The following is a 25,922-nucleotide window of genomic DNA, read 5'->3' on the forward strand; positions in this document are numbered from 1 at the left end:
TGCCTCTGTTATTTCAAGGTCTGCTAGTGATCCAGCCATATTTCAAAGAAAAACATGCAGTCCGTATGAAAGAATGCCACCTGAAAAGTAACTGATACGTTGTGGTTTTTATGTGGTTAGACTGGACTCTGCTCCTGTGGCACCATTAGATTGGACTCTATGATATAAGAATGAAGAATCTATTGTCTACAAAGATTTCCTCCAAACTCCAACCCAGTTTATAAAAATGCCATGTGAGATGCATATGCATTTTTAATGGTAAGGACAAAATTGAAAGAAAATTTATTACAAAAACATGTGCTTTTTCACGTGTTATTTAAAAATGCACGTGCATCTCACATGCAAATGGACGCATGTTATTTTTATAAATTGGATTGGAGAAAGTTCCTCCAACCCAACTAGGAGGAAAACTGTCCGAAATACAATAGATTCTCCATTCTTATATCATCTGCCTTACTTGCCATCAACTAAACAAATAACAACAGTACAAGAAATAAGATCAAACAAATTATTGTCTAAAAAAACAGATGCAACAGCTCCATATCAAATGGGACTTTAATTCTTGATGCAGCTAAACATGAGAAGAAATTGGACAATTTTCTAGATTTGCATATGGGTTAAATAAAATCATTAATAGTTTCCTCTAAAAGTAAAAGCGACACTAAAGAAGCCCTAAATTATTTATAATTTTTTTTTTTTGTTTTTCCAAATTTCAGATCGCAATCAGATTGATACACCTAAAACATACAAACACATGCATGCACACGTACGACATACATATATACATTTTATATTTATCTTTTTCTTTAATTTGTGCAGGATTTCGATTGCATAAACTGGTATTAATGGTTTGAAAGTATTTACAGTAGCACATGAATAGAGCAACTCTAACAGAAAAAAGTAGATACACGAATGCATGTCTGTAAAGGATTTGTCTGATTTGGTTCATTTGAGGCCACTTAATTGATAACTGACAAAATGCACTAGACCAAGGGGTAAATGACCACAGGCTTCTCTTTGAAGTTGTAAGCACATGATCAACTTTAATTAGTAACTATTGCTATTATCAAACAATTGAGACCTACACTACACTTGCCTTCTGGACTGATTTGCAGCACTGGAAAAGTGCTCCTTGTCTGCCAAGCCACCATGACACATGCTGTTTGCTATTCCGAAATCAAGCTCTAAAGAAGGGAGATAGAAGTATAAGCCGCAGTTATGATGTTTCATCATTGACAGCTATGTCAATTATCTGTCTAGCAGCAATCACTTTGTCCAAAGTTTCGTCTGGAACTGTGATTCCAGATGTCTCCAAATCTGCAACAATTGCAATGGCTGCATCTAGCTCTCCAAGCTCGAGACATAGCAAGATGATTTCATCATAAAGGTCACTGCAATAGAAGAAAACTAGATAAGATAAAAGTTTTGTGGGAGTGGTTTGGAAGTGCCAACAAAGATATGCAATTTAAGGCTTTCTTGAGTTAAGAGTTTTTTTGAATGATATATCCACGTTGAAATTCCTTACTTTGTATCTTCTAAGAGATATATAGCATGCTATGTAGCCAAAGGCAAGAAAACTATTAGAAACAATAGAAAAGACTCCTGCTTTTGCATCAATCTGATGCATAAAAATCTAGAAAAAGTCCATCCACTCTGTCCCACCAATCATGTAGTTCACAAATTACATTCTTTAAGTAAATATTGGTCTCTATGAGAACTAAACTATCCATGCAAGATTTGAAAATTCTATTAATGTGCAAACAGCAAAACTTTCAACAGAAATAACAACCAACATACAGATATCCAAAGCACAGAACACAGAACACGGCAAGATTAGATCAAGAAAATCCAACATCTAACTCGTCTTCTATCTTTTCTTCCCCCTCAAATCAAGTACATGATCTTACCTCCCAAATGTATAGCCAAGACTGTGTGTTGTCTGCAAGATCTTCAAGAAAGCCAATGGCAATGGAGCCTTTATAGCAGCACGCAAGATCATTGCACAATCGCCAATGGTTGGTGTTCCACCCAATTCTATTACCTGAAAGTCCATTATTTCATTCATTCAAGAAGAACATATAGTTAAAGCAGATAATTATATGGTAGCAGTAAAGTTTCCACTTTAGGCTTAGTTTTACTGTATTCTTAAGGAATCCCATCTGATATGCAGAGCATGAAATGGCAATATATGTTTAGGCCGGTAAGTTATTAGCATGTCATGAAATAAGGAGTTTTACAAAGGCTCATCAAGTCTCAAAATACAGAGATATGGATAAACGTTGCTGATATAGATGAAGATGTTTGGATTCATGAAAATCCTCATGAAATTTCGGGGATGTCCAAAAGAGAAATTTATAAGCAAACAAGACTAATAAAGAATATTAATACATACAGTTCCCGTCAAGTACAGAAAGTTCATGACACGCTTCTTTTGATACATTTAGTGTTAATAGATAATGCTTTAAACTTTTGGATTAAAAAAGAAAAGAGGGATCTAGGGTTTAAAGAACTACTGATCTGGAAAATAAAGAGAGTCGAATCTAGGTTCTGTTATTGGCATTGAAATTTCTATTGCAGTTGTCAAAAAAGAGAGTACAAAAGGCTGGTAGTCTATTATTTATACTCTTTAACAACTAATATAGGCTATGCTACCACACATGGCAAAATATAACTTACCCTTTTCAAGTAACAATTCAAAGCTGACCTCAAGTTCAGTTGGCAAAGCTTGAAGCCAAGCACCATAGTTTCTTGATCAAGCTTGACTTTTTTCGAGTAGCTTAGGGTCAACTCCACTGGTTCATTTGTAGCCTCAGTAGTTGCCACAATTTTTATTTTTTATTTTATTTTATTTTATTTTTAATTTACTGTAACCAAGCAAACCACAAGTACTTGGGCATTCAAAGATATATAACCAAAAAAAAAGTGGTTTCAATGAAGGAAGAGAGGCACCCAAACAAGGGGAATAAAAAATAAAAAAAGGAAGAAAAAGAACGATATAACGAAAGAAAGAAAGAAAAATGGATGTACGATATGAAATAAGTAAGCTCAATGAAAATCAGGATTACTAGTGTCACATATGAAGAAACTAAGAGAAAGATATAGGAACTTGCCTTCAGCATAACTTTAATTGCCAACTCAACTTCCCATTCCGGTGACCATCTTCGTGGAGGTATGTTCTTTAGTTCTCTAGCCCATGTCCAACCCCAAGCATCAGCTATTGTATACATGTCTGACACATCAAACACCTTCCTTTTTCTCAGTTCCTTGAATGCCTCAAATATATCCTCAGGAAACCAGTCATCATCATCATCATCCTACGTCCATAAACAGAAAATAAGACCTTAGATCCGAAAGAAATGATCTCAATCCAAACCTAGTGGAAACAAAAACCAAAAACGAGTATACACTGTAATGAATATTGAACGACATACATATCCCACACCATTTAACCTTAGGGTGGACTTGAAAACCAAAAACTTAACTGAACACCTGATACCAAGTGGAACCTAAGACCATAATTATCATGATCAAATTCAAACCGACACAAAAACCTAATACATGGCATAACAAAGAACAATCAAAATCAGGTAATCGACCTACAAATATTACTAATTAAGAAAACGTTCAAATAATTTAACCTGATCTAAACAATAAAAACAAAAATGAGAAATAGTAAGCAATTAAACCATTATGACTTTCATACCTCCACAGATATTCGAGAGGCTCTTCTCCTCGTCTTTTTGGATGAGGTAGTTGTTTGGTCAGAATCTTTCAACAATTGGACTCCAATCATTTGAAGAGGCTTCTTGGCTTCAACTTCCTTGTCCTTCACCGTGTCTCCATCTTGGCTCTCAGTCTGCTCTACCTCCTCTTCATCAGCCTCATCATCTTCAACCTCTTTTGCAACGTCTTCTACATCAACATCATCCAACACATCTGGAGATTCTAATTTGCTCATGTCCAGAGGCTTCCCATGATCGCCATTAAAGCCTTCTCCAAGGAAGCGGCGTTTCCAGAACTCTGTATTTCCTTCTTCCAGCTTGATTCGAGAAATTAGTTCATCCAGCTCTTCATCAACCTGACAGATGGATCATACTTAAATTGGAGTATCAATGTAATTTTGAAGAGAAAGACCATGCTGAACAAATATGAATTGTGATATGCATACTAAAAAAACATGAATCTGATCTAAACAAAAGAGAATATCAGTATTCATAGCAGGAGAAGAATAGTAAGTAAGATTAACCTCTTCTTCTTCCTCCTCAATAGGTGGAACCCAAAGGGGCCGACCACGAGAGCGGTTTATTCTCCTTGCCTTTTGCACACGCTGATAAAGAACATTTCTAGTTCCATCTGTTGGCAGATCTTGTGCTTCTAGCTCTTCCTTCAGTTCAGATACTATCATCTTACTCGCAGCCTTGGGCTTTAAAATGTTCTGCTCAGGACCCTTTATAATTTTCTTTAACCGCTCCTCCACTCGAATATAATCAGATTCTGATGCATCCCCTAAAGCTGCCAGTCCCTCATTCTGTAAGGTTTTCAAAAGTTTTCGATGATACGTCTTCGAATCCTCAAGACATCTTTGCTTGAATGAGGTTTCCATGGGGTTTGAGTATATAAATCCTTCAGCATCTGGATCTAGAGGAGTTTTTCCCCTTCGAGGCACCCAGCGTTTGCGCTCACCAGTAAGCCCACCCTCTGCAATATACCTGATTCACGTGCAAAGAAAATCAATACCTTAACAATAAAATTACTGTCACAATATGCACTAGACCAATGCTAAAACATGCCTGAACAAAATTAAAAGAAATAAATTAACAATATAAAATTTAACACAAAACTAAAATGTATCATGACCATCTTATTGTTGTTCAAGATTTGAGAATGATCCTTTTATAGAGAATTTATTATTTCCACCAAAGCGTTTTAAGAATTGCACATTTCTAAAGTTTTGATCCTTTACTTTCTATCACCCAAATCTAGCGTTTAAGTTGTTTGATTATCTTTCTTAAAGTTTTTATCAGCATGTTTCTTCACAATTTCTTCCCCATGAAAGCAAAATCTTCCTCAAGCAATTAGCCAATTAGGCAAAGATAAACATATGTGGTATGTTTGTGTATATCTATCATGGAAACATAAATGAAAAAAGTGGCTTACAATAAATTTAAACATTGATCCAAACTAGTAAATAATCTGGAGTTGTCTATTTCCTAAAGATACATCTAGTGTATTTGAACCAAGACAATTTTGGAAACTCCCCTTTCATTGCTTACATGGAGGTAGGGTTAGAGAAGATTATGAGTCAAGGACTTGAAGAGAGGGAGGGTTATTAGGCCTAATGGATCCATCACAGAGTGATTAGATGAAGTTTTGATGAGCAAAAAGTTGTAATAAATTGAGAAAGATGGGATGCCCTAATGCATTACAAAATTTTGCTTTAGCCAATGATCCAAACAGAGGAATAATTGTAGGTAATGAACTATGAGGCGGTGTTGACCCTGCAATAGCTCCCTACCTATACCGCTGCCGGTTTTACAGGATTTTGTGAGAAGAGCAAACTTAAGGACTTTGGGCTGTCGTGAAGTAATCCCACATTGGTTGGGTCTTTCCACCTACTAGATTAAGATTTTAAATTGGATTGTCATGACCCAAGGAGGTATTAGTCACATCTAAGAAGACAGTTCGCAGAGAGTTGAGGTAAGAAGAAGGGTTTTGTGGTTGGAAAAATATAGAAAGCATGCAGAAATTATGGCATATTTAAGAAGACAGTTCACAGAGAGGTTTTGTGATTGGAAAAATATAGAAAACATGCAGAAATTATGGCATATTTAAGAAGACAGTTCACGGAGAGTTGAGGTAATAAGAAGGGTTTTGTGATTGGAAAAATATAGAAAGCATGCAGAAGAATTGGAGGACTGCTGGAATCACTTGGAGTGCTTCTAGACGAATAATTGACTTGTTTGCTTCTTGGTGGACTGCTGCAATCACTCGGAGTGCTGCTGTGGGGAGATGGTATCTTCTTGCTTTTGTGGTGAGGGAAAGCAATTATAGAAGTTTTGAAGACTGCAAGAGGACATTGGAGGAGCTTAAATCTTTTTTTCTTCAGTACTGTTTATTTTTGGACAGCTGCATTTGTATCTCATTAGGTGCTTAGTTTTCATGATTTTCTTGTTCTTTTTTCTCTTTCTAACTAGGTGTTTTCTCTTGTATACTTCATGTGTACCTGAGAGTGCCTTTTGCTTTCAATATATCTCGATTACTTATCAAAAAAAGAAAGAAAAAGAAACTCATAATCTACATAATACAAACAATAGAAGATTACAAGTTACAACAAGAAGTGAGTGGCTGACAGCAAAGTCTATTTTTGTTGAGTGGTCTACTATTGGAGAAGATTACAATCTCTATTATATCCTCAAATTTCTCTATCATGAAATCTAGGGATGTAATCGAGCCGAGCCGAGTCGAGTTCAAAGATTTCAAGACTGGCTCGTTTATGAGTCGAGCCTAAATAGTCGAGCTCGAATTCGAGCCGAGCTATAAATTACATGTTCAAGCTCGGCTCGTTTAAAACTCGGGCGAGCTCGAGCTCAAGCTCGAGTTCGTTGAAAATGACATTCGAGCCGAGCCGGGTTACTGGACAAGCTCGGCTCAACTAGAGCTCGATGTAAACTATTAAATTTTTTAATGAGTGATCAAAACAGAATTCAAGCCCAAATTTATGAACAACCTCTATGCATTTATTAATAACATAAATATATAATATGTAAGTATATAAAGCATATTATAAAATATATTACATAACTATAGTTTATAAGTAACAAATTAATAATATGTTATTATATATAACTACAGAGTATAAACAATGGTATATGTATAATGTGAACAAATAGTAAGTCTAATATATTCTATATAACTAAGTAACTATAATATAAGTATAATATATAACTATTGTACCTCACAGTGAAGCAACAAATGATCAATAGACTCCCCACTCTTTTTACATAAACAACACCACTCAATTACTATCACCTTCCTCTTACGCAAGTTATCATGCGTCAAAATTTTGCCCAAAGCAGCTGACCAAACGAAGAAGGCCACCCTAGTTGGAGCCTTAACACGCCAAATATTCTTCCAAGGGAAACACGGGACAACAGGGCCACCTTTCCTAATAAGCTCTTTGTAGAAGGATCTCACCTCAAATAGACCTTTTCTAGAGGGATTCCACACTATCCTGTCACCCTCCCCATGCCGAGCCGAACTGGAGTATAGACGATCGAAAAAAGAAATGACCATATCCACCTCCCAATCCTGAATATGTCTCGTGAAGAGAACATTCCACTGAATAGCCCCATTATGAACCACCAAAATATCTTCTACCGTCGCATCTTTATTCCTTGCTATACTAAAAAGAGCTGGAAAGCATTGCTCCAAGGATCTATCCCCACACCACCTATCTTGCCAAAAGTTAATATTTGATCCATTCCCCAGTTCGAACCGAACAAAGTTACGAAATTCCTCCCACCCCCTCCTTATATGCTTCCATACACCTACTCCAAATGAACCCGAAGCCTCTTTCGAACACCACCCCCCCTTTAAACTCTCAAACTTGGCATCAATCACCAATCGCCATAAAGCCTCTCTCTCCCTACCATATCTCCACAACCACTTACCCAAGAGAGCTCGATTGAACTGGATGAAATTGTGAACTCCCAACCCACCTGTAGGCAAAGGTGTGCAAATCTTGTTCCAATTAACTAGATGAAATTTGGTCTCGTCACCAATGCCACCCCACAGAAAATCCTTACGAATTTTATCAAGACGATTAGCCACCCTCACTGGGATAGGAAACAATGATAAATAATAAATGGGGATGTTGGAGAGCGTACTATTAATAAGAGTCAACCGAGCACCCTTTGACAAGTACATCCGCTTCCACCCCGCCAACCTCCTTTCCATTTTTTCAATAACACCATTCCAAATAGAGGTGGACTTGTAAGGAGCACCCAACGGCAAACCCAAATAAGTCATAGGCAGAGAAGCAACCCGACAACCAAGAAGATTAGCCAGCCTTTCGACATCCTCTACTCCACCAATAGGGACGATTTCTGATTTCTCTAAATTAATTCTCAAACCAGAAACTGCCTCAAAACATAAGAAAATACATCTCAGATGTCGAATCTGTTCTTCTTGAGCGTCACAAAAGATCAAAGTGTCATCCGCAAACAGCAGGTGATTCACAACTACGGCCTCAGAATCCCTGGAGCCCACTGAGAACCCAGTCAAATTACCCTGATCCAAAGCGGCAGTCAACATCCGACTCAAAGCCTCCATAACCACCACAAACAACAAAGGAGAAAGAGGATCTCCTTGTCGCAACCCACGAGAGCTACTAAAAAAACCGGCTGGGGTTCCATTTACAAGAATAGAAAATCTCACCGAAGATATACAAAAACGTATCCACTTCCTCCATCTTTCCCCCAAACCACATCTCTGCAACAAATAAAGCAAGAAATCCCAGTTCACATGGTCATAAGCCTTCTCCAAATCCAGCTTACACAGAAGTCCAGGTTCCCCCGAACGAATATGACTATCCACACATTCATTTGCAATAAGCACAGAGTCTAATATTTGCCTACCACCAATAAAAGCATTCTGAGTGTTGGAGATAATCTTGGCCACAACGGACTTAAATCTGTTTGCAAGAACCTTTGAAATAATCTTGTAGATCCCCCCAACCAAGCTAATAGGGCGAAAATCTCTCACATCCATGGCAGCAGTCTTCTTGGGAATCAAAGTGACAAAGGTAGCATTCAGACTCTTTTCAAACTTGCCTCGATCATGAAATTCTGCAAAAACATTCATAATGTCAGTTTTTAAAAATCCCCAACACTTTTGAAAGAAAGCCGCAGTGAATCCGTCAGGGCCCGGCGCCTTATCTCCATTCAAGTCCCTGATAACATCCCACACCTCCTTCTCCTCAAAAGCTCTTTCTAGCCAGGTACTCTCCTCCTCATCAATGGATAAAAAAGAAAGGCCCTCCACCCTAGGCCGCCAGGAACAGTTCTCTGAGTACAGCTTACTGTAGAAGTTAACTAAATGCTCCTTAATCTCCGTAGGATTTCTTGAAATTATACCGTTAATATTCAAGGAATCCATATGATTGAATTTACGATGTGAGTTGGCCACCCTGTGAAAAAATTTTGTATTCTTATCCCCCTCCTTTAACCACAAAGCTCTAGACTTTTGCCTCCAGCTCATTTCCTCAAAAAGAAGGGTCTTCTCCATCTCTCTCGCCATATCCACCCTACGAATTTTTTCGTCCTCCTCAAGACAGCGACATTCTTCGATTAAATCTAGCTCTCGAATTCCCTCCAATAATTCTTTCTTCTTTTTCCCTAGATCACCAAACACTTCTTCATTCCATTTCCTCAAGTCAGCTTTCAAAGCCTTCAATTTATTGGCCAAAACGAAGCTTGGCAAACCAGAAAAATCATAGGACATCCACCATTTTTGAACCTGCTCAACAAAACCCTCGTATTTCAGCCACATGTTTTCAAACTTAAAATACCTGTTCCCTCCTCTATTTGTCCCACACTCCAATAACAAGGGAAAGTGATCAGAGAAAAGCCTTGTCAATCTCTTCTGAGACACATCAGGAAATCGTTCCTCCCACTCCGAAGAAATTAAAAATCTATCAATTCTAGACCAAATCTGATCTTCCTGACCATTAGACCAAGTAAACTGGCCATCCTCCAGGGGTAAGTCCACCAGACTATGTAAGAAAATGAAGTCTGAGAACTCTTCCATAGCTGCCGAGAAGCTAGCACCATTAGATCTCTCACTGGGAAAGCGAACCACATTAAAATCCCCCCCAATACACCAAGGCATCTCCCACCAACTCATCAATCCAGCTAACTCATCCCACAACACCCTCCTCTCCCTGTCATCATTCGGACCATAAACACCCCCAAACGCCCAAAGTACATTATCACCAGTGTTGCGCAAGGAACAAGCAACAGAGTATCTACCTATACACTCCTCCACTTTCTCCACCACCCTTCTATCCCACATTAGCAAAATCCCACCCGATGCTCCGCTGGCACCTAAATAACACCAATCAACGTGAATACAGCCCCAAAGACTTTGCACCACCTCTCTAGAAATAACTGCCATCTTCGTCTCCACCAAGCAAACAATATCCGCCTTCCAAACCTTAAGAAGCCCTCTAATCTCCAATCTTTTCTCGATCGCATTAAGCCCTCTAACATTCCACGACAAAATTTTAGGCATCATAATAACGAGATGTGCCCCTACCCTTCTGTCTACCTCTCTCAGACTGAGCCCCTTTCTTCTCATAATTAACAGACCAAGTCAGCCTATTTAATTCTCTCTTCCCTTTCACCCCTTTAGTAGGCGTACACTTCGACTTGGAATCTGCCAAAAAGAGGTCTCTATCCACTTCAATTTCCTCAAACAAAGCCAACAATCTGTCCTCAAAGTGACCACAAGAAAGCCCAATGGTTGGATAGTAACTCTTAATTCTTTCCAACACCCACCTAGGTGATACTCTCTGTCTGTCTGCATCTTCCACTGCCAGTGGAGCAATAACTAAGGGCTCAAAGCTCTGTAATTCACCCTCATCGACTCTGATTTTTTCTTGCATCAGCAGCCCTTCATGAAAATGCTCAAGCAACATCGAAGAACAATCAAATTGAGCACACTTCTCATCCTCCACACATTCAACAGAAACCCCACTCTCCATAATGTCTCCTAATCCTTTCCAGAGGTCAATATCCATCGAAGGACCCCCTAAAGAAGCTTCTGAAACGATACCCTCTTCTCCTTCTACTTCGGAAAGCATCACCAACTCAAGACCACCTACTCCCTGCCTCTGAGACACTGGGTCCACACCAAACCCAGAGAAACCTATTCCAGCACTCGGCTGTGAAGTTCTCACCTGAGGAGTCACCAGCAAACCTCCACCTACTGCCGACACAGCCAAGCTGAAATCATTGCCAACGACAGTACCCTCCTCTTCTGGATCGGAATTCTCTGACACTGCCGTTGGGTCGAACCCAGACTGCCGAGAGCCGTCTGTAACCAGCCCAGGTAAAGAAACGACAGCCTCCTCCGACTGACTAGCTGCTAGCTGCAAGGCTGTCGTCACTCCCGCCCCACCACCCAGCACCATCTCGGACGCCTGGGACTCTTCCTGCTCCCCAAGCTTCGAAGAAATCGCCTCCTTCTCCCTGTCCTTATAAGTTCCTGCATCCTGGATGGGCTGCCCTGTCTTAACTCTCCAGACTGCCGAAGGACGCTGGATCGGTCGCTTCCGACGCTGATAGACCCGGCCAGAGAAACGAGGTCTGCACGCAGACCGCGAGACCGCCATCCCCAAACCCAACGACTTCGACTGCACCGCAGAAGTGGAAGCACCGGCGTCCAACGAGAACTTACGAGCTGGGATGGGGCGCAGAACCGACCCTGCCTTGGGCTTAAACAAAAGTTTGGGCCTTTTGATTGGAAACTGCATAGGTGCTGTCCCTTTAGAATGTTGGGCAGGCTTTGAAGGACCATGGGTCGAGGAGGGTCTATCGGGTATGGAGAAATTGGGCCGAGAGAAGCTAGAACCCAAAGAAATGGACCGACCCAACAACTCTTCTTCCCACAAATGCATACGATCCAGGCACTGCCCGACTTCCACGTACACCATCTCTAACGTCTTCCTGATACTGCGCAGCTCGAGGCACTCTTCGACGTGAGAATTGCGTGCTGCAGTGGCCAACATAGAGGGACTAGAGCCCGCCCCCCTACCCTCTAGGTCTGACGCAGTCTCACTGCTCGACGAAGTGGACAGTGAATTTTGAATCTTCATCCCGGCGGGAACCGCCGGAAAAACCTTCTTCATCTCAACTATCTTCGGCCCAGCAGGTTCCGCCGGAAGTTCCTTCTCCAACTTATCCATCTTCATCCCAGCCTGATTCACCGAATCCAACTTAGCCGTTAAAACCTCCTGATCACGACCACCCTTCACCGGAACCGTAGCCCTGAGCCGGGAATCTTCCTTCGTAGCATATAAAGAAGTCTTATCTTTCGGCATGGAAGCTCTAAGCACATCAGCGTAGCTCCTCCTCCTCTCAGCATGATACTGTGGCTCTTCCTTACCTTTGGCATGCTTCGGGAAACTGCCAGCGAGCAGACAATTAAGGGCTAACCGAATCTCCTCCCCAAAGCGCTTCCACCCTTCTCCAAATCTTCCTTTTGGCACCAAGACAGATCCTTTCCTTCTTCTTCCCTCATATTCTTCTAAGGTGATAAAGTAACCATGCCTATTTGCACGTTGTTGCGCAAGAAGCCGCGGAAAACCCGAGACGGATTGATTCCAGAACACTCTACAGTCCTGAGCCGTAACCAGATCATGATACGACTTAAGCAACCATGCAGCCTCATCTTTGTCTATAAGAATGGACCTCGACACTCCTTTTCTACGTTCATGAATCCTAATGCCTGTGAAACCACCCACTATCGCCACAGCGAACTCCTTGGACTCTACTGCCCACCGACGGGACTCTACACACAAATTCATCCCTTATTCCTAAGAAAGCAGAGGCTTTGGATATTAAGGTCTAAGGATTTTCATCCTATTAGTCTAGTGGGTGGCTTCTTGGAATTTTGAGAGTTGTTGAACTATAGAATGGTAGTTTGTTTTGCTTTCCTCTTCAAGTAATATTGTTATATTGTTATATACTAACTATTAAAAACTTAATATGTTAATTTAACATACTCAATATTGTTATCAAAGTATTATAATTAATATGTAATACTATATATATTATACTATGTTTACTATTTACTAATATATATGTAAGATATGAACGAGCTAACGAGTCGAACTAACGAGTCGGGCGAGCGATCTGGTCGAGCTTTAAACGAGTTGAGCTCGCGAGCTCCTATCGAGTTTTGTCGAGCGAGTCGGGTATGTATCACTTACTAATCGAGCGGGTTTCAACAGTAACGATCGAGTTTCTATAGTATCGAGCTCGAGTTCGGATCGGGCTAAACCGAGCGGGTATCGAGCGGGCTGTCGAACGGACTGGCTTATTTACATCCCTAATGAAATCAATATTGCTAAAAGAAAAATTATTAACATAAATACATATAAAGATTAAAAACAATGTTTTTGTGCACAGTAAGGAGGCAAAGCATAAGGAAATGGGAAGGGAATAGCCCTGGTACACAGGAACATATGCTTTTAATTTTTTTTTATAAATAATTCATATCATTGAAAAGTGCAGAGGGGCACAACCCTAGTACACATGATATAAACAAAGAGAATCTCCATCATATACTATAAGAACAAAAAGCCACAAATTCAGAAAAGTTAGAAACATGAGAGATATTATACGCCCCAATCCAAGTAAAAAGCGATTTGACCAAGATGTTTTAAGCTCTTCCATCAACTTCTCGCGAGCATCAAAACATCTTGCATTCTACTCTTGCCATTATCCGAAATGAAATAATTAAAGAACTAAATATAGAAAAAAATGCACTTTCAGCAACTGTAGTGGATTGATTATAAAGCAAACCTAGCAATGTAATCAATCTCATATCCAAGTTCCGCTTCTTCTTGTAGAGGTTCAATCCATGAGCTCACAAAAGTGCGGTACTTTCTGCTCAAGATCATGGCCCGTGGAGGAATTGGTTGGTTATCTTTCGCCATAGCTTCTAAAGCTTCTAGCAAGTCAACGATCCTGCCTGAATTTACATAGGAATACTAGCTCAGAAACATTTCTAAATTTACGTCCAAGGAAGAAAAATCCAAAACATCGCTGAAGAACACAAAAGATATTGTTTGAACCTATCAGAAGACTCGAGAGATAGTAATTCTACAAATGAAATGAGCCAAAAATACTAGAGCAAGGAACTATTTAAACACTAAAAACCTAGACTAGATGGATGTACTGACTTTTTGATGCTGGGCATTTCTGAAATTTCTGTAATGTTTTGTCGTGACTGTCATTTTGCTTAAGTAACCACAATGCAAGGGTAGTATAGCCTAGTATTAGTTGTTTTTTTTTTTTTTTGATAAGTAATAGAAAGTTTTATAAAAAAGCGTAAGGCGCCCCCACGTACACAGGCAGTATACAACATAAACACCTAACTAGAACGAGCAAAATAAAGACCCAAACAACCCAACACAGACAACCCTAAAACCCGAAACCCATAAAACGCTAGCCGCTAACAAACAAGAGCCTTGCCTTTCCTGCACCTAGAGGACGCGCCTGAAGTACCATAATTTATGGAGCACTCTAAGTTCAAAAGTTCCCTTCTGCCTCTAGACTTAGAATATGATTCATTTTTGTTGAAACAAGTGGCTCATATTCTCTCACGCATAGAGTAATACTAAAATACTAGTATAGTGGTTAGTTGGCAGAGCATCGCAACATGGTATTTTGGGGTTTTTCATATCTGTCTATACAGTAGGGTTTATTATAAATATGTTATGCAGTAACCCTAAATCATATATTGAAATATAAGCGCACTCCTGTGGACGTAGGCACATTGCCGAACCACGTAAATCTGTGTCTTGATTTTCTCTTGCTCTCTCTTTTCGATTCCATATTATTCATCATATGTGTCAAACCACGTAAATCTGTGTCTTGGTTTTTTCTTGCTCTCTTTCTTTTCGATTTCATATTATTCATCATTATTGTGCACGGTAACAACATTTTTCCTTCAAAGAATGATCCTCCAATGGCTGTTAGGAGAGCCACAGTTTGATCCTCAAGTCCCTCACACGAGACCCCCACCACAGAACAAATGTCCTTAACACAAAACAAAGCCCAATCCAGAGGAGTGATAGAGGGAACAAAATCTAGAGGAGACGTAAAATCCCCATCATCCCTATCCCTATAATCGCCTCCTTACCCCTCACATCCAACGCTGAAGACGAACCAATACCAATTGACAACTTCTAGGCATACACCAAACCCGTCGAACTTATGTCACCCTTTTTATCCACCACTGTGAAAGATTCCGGAGAAAGTATAAATAACAAATTACCAACCTGTGCAAGAAGTGATGTGTTGTTGTACCCCCTGGTAGTGGGGAGGAAGAAAATGGCAATACTATAGAGGTTGGCAAAAGGTTTGTGGAATTTAATGAGATTGACTTACCTAGTCTTGAGTTGGCGAATGGTATGAGGTTTGTGTAACACCCCTATCCCACATTGAGAAGATGAGGAGTAGCCCACATAGAGTGGGTGGTTTATAAAGATAGCCATGAGTGCTAAGTCCTACATTACTTAGTTACTAGGTGAAACTAGGCTTTATAAGGTATTCTAGAGAAGCTCCAAATTGGCTAGTTTTTTTTTAGGGTAATAGTACAGATGTGGTTAGCGCTTTTCCTTCGGTCGTTATAAATGGTATCAGGACTATTTAGTCACACCAGACCATATGGTACTAGAACACTGCATGACGTGGCATTGACGATGACGTCAGTGGTTTAAGAGGGGGAGTTTGTAACACCCATATCCAACATTAAAAAGATAAGGAGTAGTCCATATAGAGTGGATAGTTTATAAAGATAGTTATGAATGCTAAGTCCCACATTGCTTAGTTACTAGGTAAAACTCGGCTTTGGGGATTTTAAGGAAGCTCCAATGGACATTGTTTTGGCCTTCTAAGTTTAGGCATCAGATTCTTGGTCTCACTACAGCATAATAGCATAAAGTCTTTGAAGAAGTATTGTTTATAATAGTTTGGTTTCCTTGTTACCTGGCTTGTACATATAACTATAGGTTGGCTTAACTTCTAACTACCACAATTGCATAAATGTTAGGCTACAACTTTTATCAATAAATATTAGGTTGCATGATTCAAATTCTGTAGCAAATATGTAATGAAATGAGAGGAACAAATTAAAGGATTAGAAAATGTGAATATTACTCAAGGAATAGAAAATACGCATACCTTCTCGACATAAGGCCCGAAGATACAAAGATAGTGGATCACCAAAGTTTCCTTCATTATGTAAAACTTTTGTTCCCCCTTCGAAGTTTCTAAGGGCACGAAAATGCCGAATAGCTTCTCCTATGACACAATACTTGGTAAAGCACTCCACTAACAGCCTGAACATGGAAGAATGATATTATGCCCAAAACCTAAAGGAAAGAAATTTGATTTATTGTGATACAGGAATTTATAGTGATCTTCTATCGTTATGTTTAACTAGGTGAATTCAACAACTGAACACATATGTAAGATAGGAAAAAAAAAAAAAAACTATACCAAATGAGAATAATGTTACTCAAATCAATTTATGACCATAAATTCCATTTATTGAGAAAGCTTTTCTTCTAATTAAGCTTCACTAGGAAAGATATTAGCTTACGCGTAGGTCTTCACATTAGGCTGCAAACGCTTGTGGGCTTCAACCATCATGCCTAGTAACTCAGCAACATCTTGCACCCTACATGTCATATTAACACTCCAAGATAAAGAAAGTGACACAACATAATAACTTGAATTACAAATAATAATTAAAAAAAAAAAAAAAAAACTTATAAAATTATTCAACTTCCATATGGTTATTTCAAAAAAAGTAACTAGAACCTCAAGCAATTTTCAAGAGACAAATCCTTGCCCTTTGCATTCATGTCTATAGCATAGCAGTCATCAATTGTAAATTAGATAATAATACAAAATTATGCAATTTGTGGAGAGTTCTCTTGTTTTTTTAACGTAATTTGTTTTTGGACATTCTGTTTTAAGTATTTTCCTTTTTCAGCAATACAAAGATTGCTTTCATCTACTATTAGAATTTTGGTTCTCATTCAGAACTGGCAATCAGAATAGCACTCCAAAGGCCTTGTAATTTCAAATAGACAAATCTTCATGAGCTTTGAAATCCGAAATGAATATTTAGCTATGTTAGAATTTTCGGTAACTTTGGAGTTGTTAGTAATAAGTAGTAATTCTTGGACTAGGTGTTGCTGGCACCGTGGTTTGAGTTCCTTCAAGTCTAGGCTCTCATTTCTTCCAATTCCAGATAAGGGATTTGTGATATGAGCTTTTGGCATGTCATGTTATTTTTAACGTTATTGTGCATTCCAATTATATTATGAGAAATATCACATGCAATTATATTTTCAAATAAGATGGATTTCACAAGCTTTGAAATCCAAAATGATTGTTAGCTATGACAGAAATGCTACATGTTTCATGAACAAGATATTTTAAGTATACGGTAGTTATGCTATGCTACATCCAAAATGTTCTGGAAAAGTATAGATTTGAGAAAGGATGATGAATTTTTATGCTCAAATCCTATGCATGTTCTAAACTTGGTCTGTAAGGGTGAAATTGCTGGCTTTCCAAGCAAAATGATGTTTGGCCAGCTAGTGAGAGACGAATGTTGTACTTGCCCTTGTGGTGGATGCCAAACCTCCATGGTTCAACATTTATAGACTAAACAAAAAAAAAAAAAAAAAAAAAGTAACCAAATTTTTTTTACATGAACAGCTACATTTTTATGATAATAGGAAGACTCGTCATGTAATATGGAAAGATGGTTTCATGATCATGCTGAACTGTTCATATTCTCTCATGAAAGATGCTTTCTCATGAAATGTTTTATATTCTCTCAAAAAGATATTTTCTCGAGGAATGATTTATGTTGCTTCATGAAAAGTGCACAAGTTATTTTCAATAGTTATATCATCTTATTCATGAAAGGTATGAGATATTACTCACCATTGTTAGAGTTGTTATATTTTATATTCTATATTTTTATATTAGCTTGTTATTCTTAAAGGTATTCTTGTAATCATGTCACTAGGGTATAAGGGTATTCTTGAAATCATGTTATATTTACCCTAATATAAATATGTGATATTGTAAGGCACTTAAACATACAATCCTACTTATCCAAAAGAAATTATAGTCCTAAACCTTCCAGAGAAATATTAAACTCGATGTCCTCCTGTTCTCCTCCATGTCTTTCCAAATTTCTTTCACCAAATTTTTTTTGATAAGTAAGAGAAATATCATTAAAAAGCGCAAAGCGCAATCAAGTACACATGAAGTATACAAGAAAGGCATCAAGAGGAAGAAGAAAACAAAACAAGGAAATCATTAAAACTAAACACTAAAGGTGCGAGGAACGCAGCCGACCAAGAGTCAAAGAATGAAAGAAAGAGGAAATGAGTTCCTCAATAGTTCTTTCTTTGTCCTCAAACTGTCTATCATTGCATTCCCTCCACAAACACCACAAAAAGCAACCAGGGACCATCTTCCACACGACCGCACTCCGAGAGTGATCACCCGTCCACCAGCAAGCGAATAAATCTACCACCCGAAGAGGCATAACCCAAGACAAACTGAAGCGACTAAAGATAGCGTTCCATAGAGCGCATGCAACCTCGCGCTCTATTCACCGACTCCCCATTCAATTTGCACATGCAACGTCTATCAATCACAATGACACGCTTCTTTCTAAGATTGTCCAAGGTGAGGATCTTCCCTTGCGCTGCCGTCCAAGCAAAGAAAGCCACTTTCAAAGGAACCTTGGTCCGCCAAATACTTTTCCAGGGAAAATGAATAGCCTCTTTGCAAACAAGAGCCTTATAGAAAGATCTAACATCAAATTTCCCTTTGTGGGAAGGAGACCACCAGAGCTAGTCTTCCCCATCACAATCCACTCTGGTAGAGTACAACAAAGAGAAAAAGGAGGCCAAAACATCCACCTCCTAGTCGTGTGCCGCTCGAAAGAAGCTAACATCCCACTGATAGGACCCACTCACCACAACCAAATGGTCTGCAACATGAGCATCCTTGCCACGCGCTGTCATACAAAACTGGGAAAGCTTCCTTAAGGGGCACCTCACCAAACCACACATCGTCCCAAAAGCGAATCCTAGATCCATTTCCCAGAAAAAGTCTAGTATGGCTGCAAAGCAAACTCCACCCCTTCCTAATATTCTTCCAAAGCCCCACGCCGTGTGACCCAGGGGGATTTAAAGAACACCAACCAGCCCAAGTAAAACCGTACTTTGCATCCATAACAGATTTCCACCAAGCTCCTCTCTTATGGGCATAACGCCACAGCCACTTCCCTAAAAGAGCCTTGTTGAAAATCCTTAGATTCCGGATGCCCAAACCGCCATTTGAAATAGGAGAACAAACCTTGGACTAATTAACTAGATGAAATTTAAATTCTTCACCTATGCCACCCCACAAGAAATCTTGATGCAACTTCTCTATGCGACTAGAAACACTGGAGGGAATAGGGAACAGAGAAAGAAAGTACGTAGGAAGATTAGAGAGAGTGCTTTTTATAAGAGTAACTCTACCACCCTTCGACAGATACAACCGCTTCCAGCTAGCCAGACGCCTCTCAATCTTATCAACTACCTCATCCCAGCTGGACTTAGCCTTAAAAGGGGCCCCCAACGGAAGTCCAAGGTACTTTAAAGGAAGAGAAGAAACTCCACAGCCCAAGATGCCAGCCAAATCATCCATATTATCCACATGACCCACAGGAACCAATACTGACTTATCCAAAAATTAATCTTCAAACCTGATCAGGATTAGCCCCGCAAAACACTAAAGTATCGTCTGCGAATAACAGATGAGAAATGTTAATCTCTCCATTGCTGCCAGAGCCCACAGAGAAGCCAGAGAGGAAGCCCCTTTGAACAGTAATAGAGAACAACTTAGTAAGGGCCTCCATCACACTTTCACCAAAAATTAAACCCAAAATCTCAAAATCTTCCAGAGAAATATTAACTCTCTTATAGACTGGGACATCCAAACTATAAAGTCATCATTTCATGGTTTAAACAAACAACTAGGGCAGTCAAACCACTCATTACTGATGTGCCAAGATTACCTGTCATAAGATTCAGCTCTTGTAAATGCTTGGATCACCCAATTATAAGTCTCAGTATCAGGCTTCATATAATCTGTTATGCAAAGATAATTGTAAGTATTTAGCACTGGGGAAAAAGGATAGTTAAGTAAAAAAATAAACCTTGAACAATTGAAAACAAAGGCTTGAGAGTTCATTCAACTGTAAGAAACGTATAATCTGAAGGTTAATAAGGAAGCAATCATGGAGTTTATTTCAAACATTTGAATCAATTAAGGTTAATGTTACAGAGGTCAATAAGGGATTAAATATTATTTTGTGAAGCTGTTCCAATTATTGATAGGTAAAGTTTCAAGGTCGTTAACACCGTCCAAGAGAAAGAAAATAGATAGAAATAAATTCTATGAAGCACCGCAGGAAAGAAAAACAAAAAGAAAAAAAGTCAATAAAGAGAGACAAAGAGAGCTTATGCAAACCGAAAAGGGGGGGAGGTGGGAGGAAGAAGAGTAGAAGTTAAGTGGCATCTTCAGTTAACAAGTGTCAACTATGTGCCAAACAGTTCGAATTGAGTGGTTCCTCTGGACAATATTTTTTTCTCATGTATCCCTAGAGTATGTAACAGTACATACCAAACAATTGAGACAACAGTAGGATTGATGCGATATAATACTGAAACTCTCAAAACATGGTGATACTTTCAAAACAAGAGTCTCCATTAAATCCCTCACTAGGTCAAAGCATAGGAGCAAGTACTTAAAAAACAAGAGTTTCCATTAAATCCCTCACTAGGTTAACGCATAGGATCAACCTCCTTGCAAATGGATGAGGTATTGGGAGGGAATATTTAAATTGTCACCCAATTACTGACATTGGCCTGCCTTATTATAGTCATTGTCTCCCTTTTCACTTTTTCCATTTCCATTGTATTGTTGAGGAATTGCCTCATATGTCTGTACCCCTCTTCCTTTCCATCAAAATTTTTGTTCCATATCAAAAAGGGAAAAAAAAAAACAAAAAAAGAAAGAAAAGAAAAAAAGAAGGAAAAGTACAACTAAAAAATTGCTGCTTCAAATATATTGTGAAATAACCAAGGTTCGTCTTTGCTGCATCATGTACCCTAAAGTGGTTACAGTGTCCCAAGGCCCAAAATCTTATCAAAAAAAGCTAGCAACTAGGCATACCGTTATTGACAGTACACACTGCACTTAAGACTGAAAAAGGCTAAACTGCTCCAGGATTCATGAAAAAAATAATTGCTCTGAAACTAGTTGTGAATGCATAATGACTTGCAAGAAATATCTTAACATACAAGCATGAAGAAAGGGAAAGAGAATGTGAACCTTCTCCATATTCCATATTCTCAAATGTTGCAAAAGCAATTTCAGGTATGCCACATGAAGCCTACAAAATAGAAACAGAAATCAGTCTTGTGCAGTTTCTGTAACTGAAAACAACTAGGGAAAATTTAAACATGCTCTAATAATTCACTACAGAATTAGAATATCAGCTGATACTTCTACTGCTATTCTAACCACCATATTCAAGTATTTCACAAACAAGAGCTTTTGAGAAAACGAAGTCATAAATAAACCACGAATTAATGGCTGGAGATTGGTTTTTGGATGTTTTGGCTGAAGATATAGGAAACAATGTCGAAGGAGTCATGGCCTGATGCCTGTCCAATGCATATTTCTATCAGCTGCATTTCAATCATGTATGCAAATGCGAAAAAAAGGAAAGAGTAGTTTAAAAGTAGGGACATGTTTGGCAAGTGTTCAAAGCATATCCACAGCATGGGCCTTATATTCCAAGACAAATGATGATAAGACCAGTTGTCTCTGCAAAGATATTTCGAAGCACAAAACAACAACTATTGTCATAGTTGTTTCAATGAGGATGTTGAGATGGAATTCCAGGATACTTATGATACCTACAATCATAATAAAGTATTCAAGAAAAATATATTAGTTGTCCTCATAGATAGGATTAAAGAAATAATCAACTGGAATGGACACAAGCCATGATATAATGCAAGCAAAGCTTGTACTCAACTACTTCTGATTGTTATGATTTTTAATTTGCTTCAACGTTCACCAAAGCTATTTCATATCATATTATATTAAATTGCTTAAACATTTCATGAATCCCTTTTTTTTTCGTATAAGTTTAGACAGTTTGTAAAGCTTCTTCAGTTGGAATTTTGGTAAATCATGTATCTCACGAAATATTTTTTATTTCATACTTTTATCTCATGGCTGTCATGGCAAATTCCGTAGCATATTCAGTTTTTTCTTTTGGGTGTAAAATTCAACACTTAACCTAAAATTTTGCTAACTAAATTGAAACAAGAACAAATAAATAAATAAATAAATAAATAAATAAAAAGAGAAAAAGAAAAAAAAAAAAGGAGGAAGTGTTTTCGGAATGCAGGATCAACTCTGATAAAAAAATTAAACCTTCTAAGGAACTCTATAAGAAGAATTAAGAAGTTAGAGCTTTCTTCACTCTACTGCTCATGTCAACCTTCCTTTTCTTATTGATACATTAGTGGGTAGTGTTACTATGTGAAAAATAACATCAATCCAAGAAAAATCCTATACTAACGATTTACAAGAAGCTGTATCATAAAGTTCTTACCAATTTATATGCATGAGCACGATAAAAAATGCGTGCCTCATCCAAACTAAATTCAATACCAACACATGAGAGGCTAATCCACAATAGCCAAAAGAATTTATAAACAAACTCATTAAAGTTTATTTACAAGAAAAGCCCGGTATGCCATAAATTCTATATATGCTTAAAAAGGGATAAAAGAGAAAAAGGAAATTAAACATGACCATGCAAAAAGTGGCAATGCATAATGCATAAGCAACATTTCAGAAAGGGTCACCTGCACACTAAGCAGACAATTGAAATGAAAAGTGGTTGCCATCCGCCCAGCAGCCTCCATTTCATAGGAGATTTCTAAGGCATTAGAATGATCCCCGACTTTACAATCTTCCTCAATCATAAGGTCATAAATTTCATCGGTAGCCCTCAGCCCACCTTTGGCTCCTTTCAAAAACACTTTGTTTGCATCTTCCAAATGATTGTTCCTAACAAGTTCCTCTGGTCACAAGAAGCACTTCACCAACTTAGATAATCACTCAAATTCAACTAAATACAGATGAATAAGCAGAACAACATTGTAATTTGTACCAACAAAAACAAGCCAAGCCTGGCGAATATCATAGTTTAACTTCTCCATCGCTGCGAGGATTTCTAAGCCTCTACTGGCATGACCTTTAGAACCGAACAATCGAACCAACGCTAGAAATGTTTCGTGCAGTGGGCGAATACCTGCACTCAACTCCCTCCTCAGTGATTCCATCTGCAACCATGGAACAACAACAATTCAGTTTGCGCTACAATGTTTATTACGATTTTGCTACATGATCTTGGTGGTGCCAGCTGTGATATGTGTCCCAAATAACAATCATGACATCATTAACAAAATCAATTAAGAAAACAAATAATCACAAATAAAAAATTGCTATAGGTAATATACAAATCTTCAATACTTGGCTAGAAATTGACGACGCCACTCATAACACGCGTATCAAACAGAGCTGTAATCAATATTAGGACTTAGGAGTATTACGGAAGTTTTTATACGCGCTCTGCCAAATCCGCATTTGTGATACAGCTTACCAGCCCCATCAAATTGTAGTCAATTTGTAACCAAGTACAGTCTCAAATAGTCAAAAGCAATTTCTTAATGACAATAACCATAATAGCAGTAGTAATAAGGAAAACAAACAATGGTGGCGTACGGCGCCTTGGAGGTCTGCATTGAGGGCGTAGGAGACAATCAAGCCGTGGAAGGAGCGGGGGCCAGGGGTGAGGCCAGCGCCAACCATGTCGTAGATGACATGGGAGACACCGAGCGAGTCCCGGTTCCTGGCGCGCTCCATGAGCTCCTCCATGAAGCTGAACCGAAGGCTCTTCTCTGCCGCCGATACGGCGGGGGATGAGGAGTCATCGTCCTTGGACTGCTGCTTCCTCCTTCTGGTTTTGGTTCGCTTCGCTGGAGACGAGACTGCGGAGGAGCGAACAACGACGACTGGTCGTGGGAGGGAAAGATGAAGAGGTTTGAAGGGGAGGGAGGTTTGGGTCAAGAAATGGGTTGACATTGATGAGGGGGTGGATAAGAGTAGACGGGAAAGAGGGGGTTTAAGAAGTGAGGTTGCGGGGTGGGGTTTTTGAATTTTGCGGGTTTATCAATTGCAATGGTTTTTTTTTTTTAAAAAAAAAAGTTGTTTTTTTTTTTTTAGAAATGTCATTTTGGTATTTTGTCAACAATTGGACTACCGTGTGGAAATTCAATGATTAATTTTTTTTATTTTTTATTTTTTTAAAAAAAGAAGACAGTAGAAAGACAAAAAAAAAAAAATACTTGCGACGTTTGTTTCGACGTAAAATGTTTTCTGTCGTAAAATATTTTCAACAAAATCATTTTTCTGAAAAAAGAAAAGATTTTCTTAAAAATATTTTTCGGCATCTGATTCGTACGAAAAAAATATCAATGACGAAAAATCTAGGTTAGCCAGATTCTCACGACCTTCGCCAGAATCCGGCCAATTGGGTAGGATTCGGGCACCGTTTGCCGGAATTTGGCTAGATTTCAGCGAAGGGGCCATTTGCCACCGGTTGTCAAATTCTGACCGTTCTGGGCCGTTTCCACAAAAGGTGGTCGAAATCCGGCAGTTTTGGCCAGATTCCAATCAATTTTGTCAAAATCTGGTTTGGCCGAATTCTGGTGAAGGTGGGCAGAATCTGGTCGCCGGAATCCGGCAATGGTGGTCGGACGTTGCTAGATTCTAGCAGACAGTGCTAGATTCCGGCACCGGCTACATGATGTTTTTGACTGCTTGAGCGTGAAAGTCGACTGCGTCGTTTTAAAAAGAGTTGAATGCATTTGCCGTTTGGAAAAAATGATTTACGTTTTTAAAAAGCGTAAATCATTTTTGAAAATTATTAAGCATTTTTTGTCAAACGAAAATCATTTTCAAGTTGACTATTATTTTCACTCCCACCAAACACTATAAAATGTCAAAAATATTTTATGCCGAAACAAACGTAGCTTATATATTTTCATTTTTTTTTGCTATGCTTGTAGAGTGTATTGGTATATATATAGTTAGAGTTCTTTTTTTTTTTTTTAGCAATACATGGTACGGGGGAACATATATAGAGTTCGAGTTAAGATGAACTTTATTAATACTTTTTTCATGAATAAATACTTGATTGGGAACTTTATTAATTCACTCACTCATTATGCATCTTAGCAAATTATTTTTCAAAAACAAATTTTGAATTTCAGGAATGTTTAAAAAAATTTAGCTCCTTACCATTAATGATAATTTACACTTTCCATCTAAACTATCATTTTGTTTGTAGTTTTGTTTTACACGTTTTAGGAGTATAACTAGCCACCCAGTGTTAAGCAAAGAAGTACGCTTAACAATTCCTAGTGCTAGGAGAGAGAGTACGACTAACAATTCCACACGTGTTAAGTAGGGAAATACGCTTAAGAGCATTAGTAGCAAACACCCAATAATTTTTCTTAAATTTAAGGAACCAAATTAGTTTTTGTTTTTCTATTCAAATACAAACCACAGTAGGTCCTCTTAATCTTTTCTTATATTATTAAAATAATATTTTTTACTTTTACTTTTTTTTTTTTCTTTTCGGTATTCCAGAAAGACCTTTCTTTTCTTCTTCTTCTCCTCCCTCTCTCTCTCTCTCTCTCTCTCTCTCTCGTCTCCATCTTCTTAGTGGAATCGTGCTGCTCGGCTGGATTGATTCGCGATGGAGTTGACTGTGATTTTTCTCTTCTTTTTTTTCTTTTTCTTTTTGTTGATTTTCGAGTGGAATTTTGGGGGTTTTTTTGAGTTGTGGAGTTTTGGGGTTAATTTGATCGGTGGGTGGTGGTGGAATATGCTTTTTGATGATTGTTGAGGTGGTGGTGGAATATTCAGTGTTTTTAGGTTGACGATTTTATGGATTTT

General features: G+C 38.6%; 1 protein-coding gene across 1 annotated transcript; it reads right to left on the reverse strand.

Annotated features, from left to right (window-relative positions):
• Positions 1-821: 821 nt before the first annotated feature.
• On the reverse strand, positions 822-24,097 carry LOC133852265 (uncharacterized). The gene is made up of 13 exons (XM_062288992.1): positions 23,685-24,097; positions 23,071-23,242; positions 22,763-22,980; positions 21,210-21,270; positions 19,891-19,963; positions 16,393-16,470; positions 15,972-16,129; positions 13,587-13,755; positions 4,247-4,709; positions 3,704-4,078; positions 3,107-3,314; positions 1,908-2,034; positions 822-1,391 (listed from the first exon to the last, which is right to left on the reverse strand). The coding sequence occupies exons 1-13, from the start codon at positions 24,042-24,044 to the stop codon at positions 1,217-1,219; spliced, it is 2,637 nt and encodes an 878-aa protein (XP_062144976.1). The 5' UTR covers positions 24,045-24,097; the 3' UTR covers positions 822-1,216.
• Between the last annotated feature and the right edge of the window lie 1,825 nt (positions 24,098-25,922).

The sequence above is a fragment of the Alnus glutinosa genome, chromosome 12 (genome assembly GCF_958979055.1).
Source record: "Alnus glutinosa chromosome 12, dhAlnGlut1.1, whole genome shotgun sequence".
Lineage (NCBI taxonomy): Eukaryota > Viridiplantae > Streptophyta > Magnoliopsida > Fagales > Betulaceae > Alnus > Alnus glutinosa.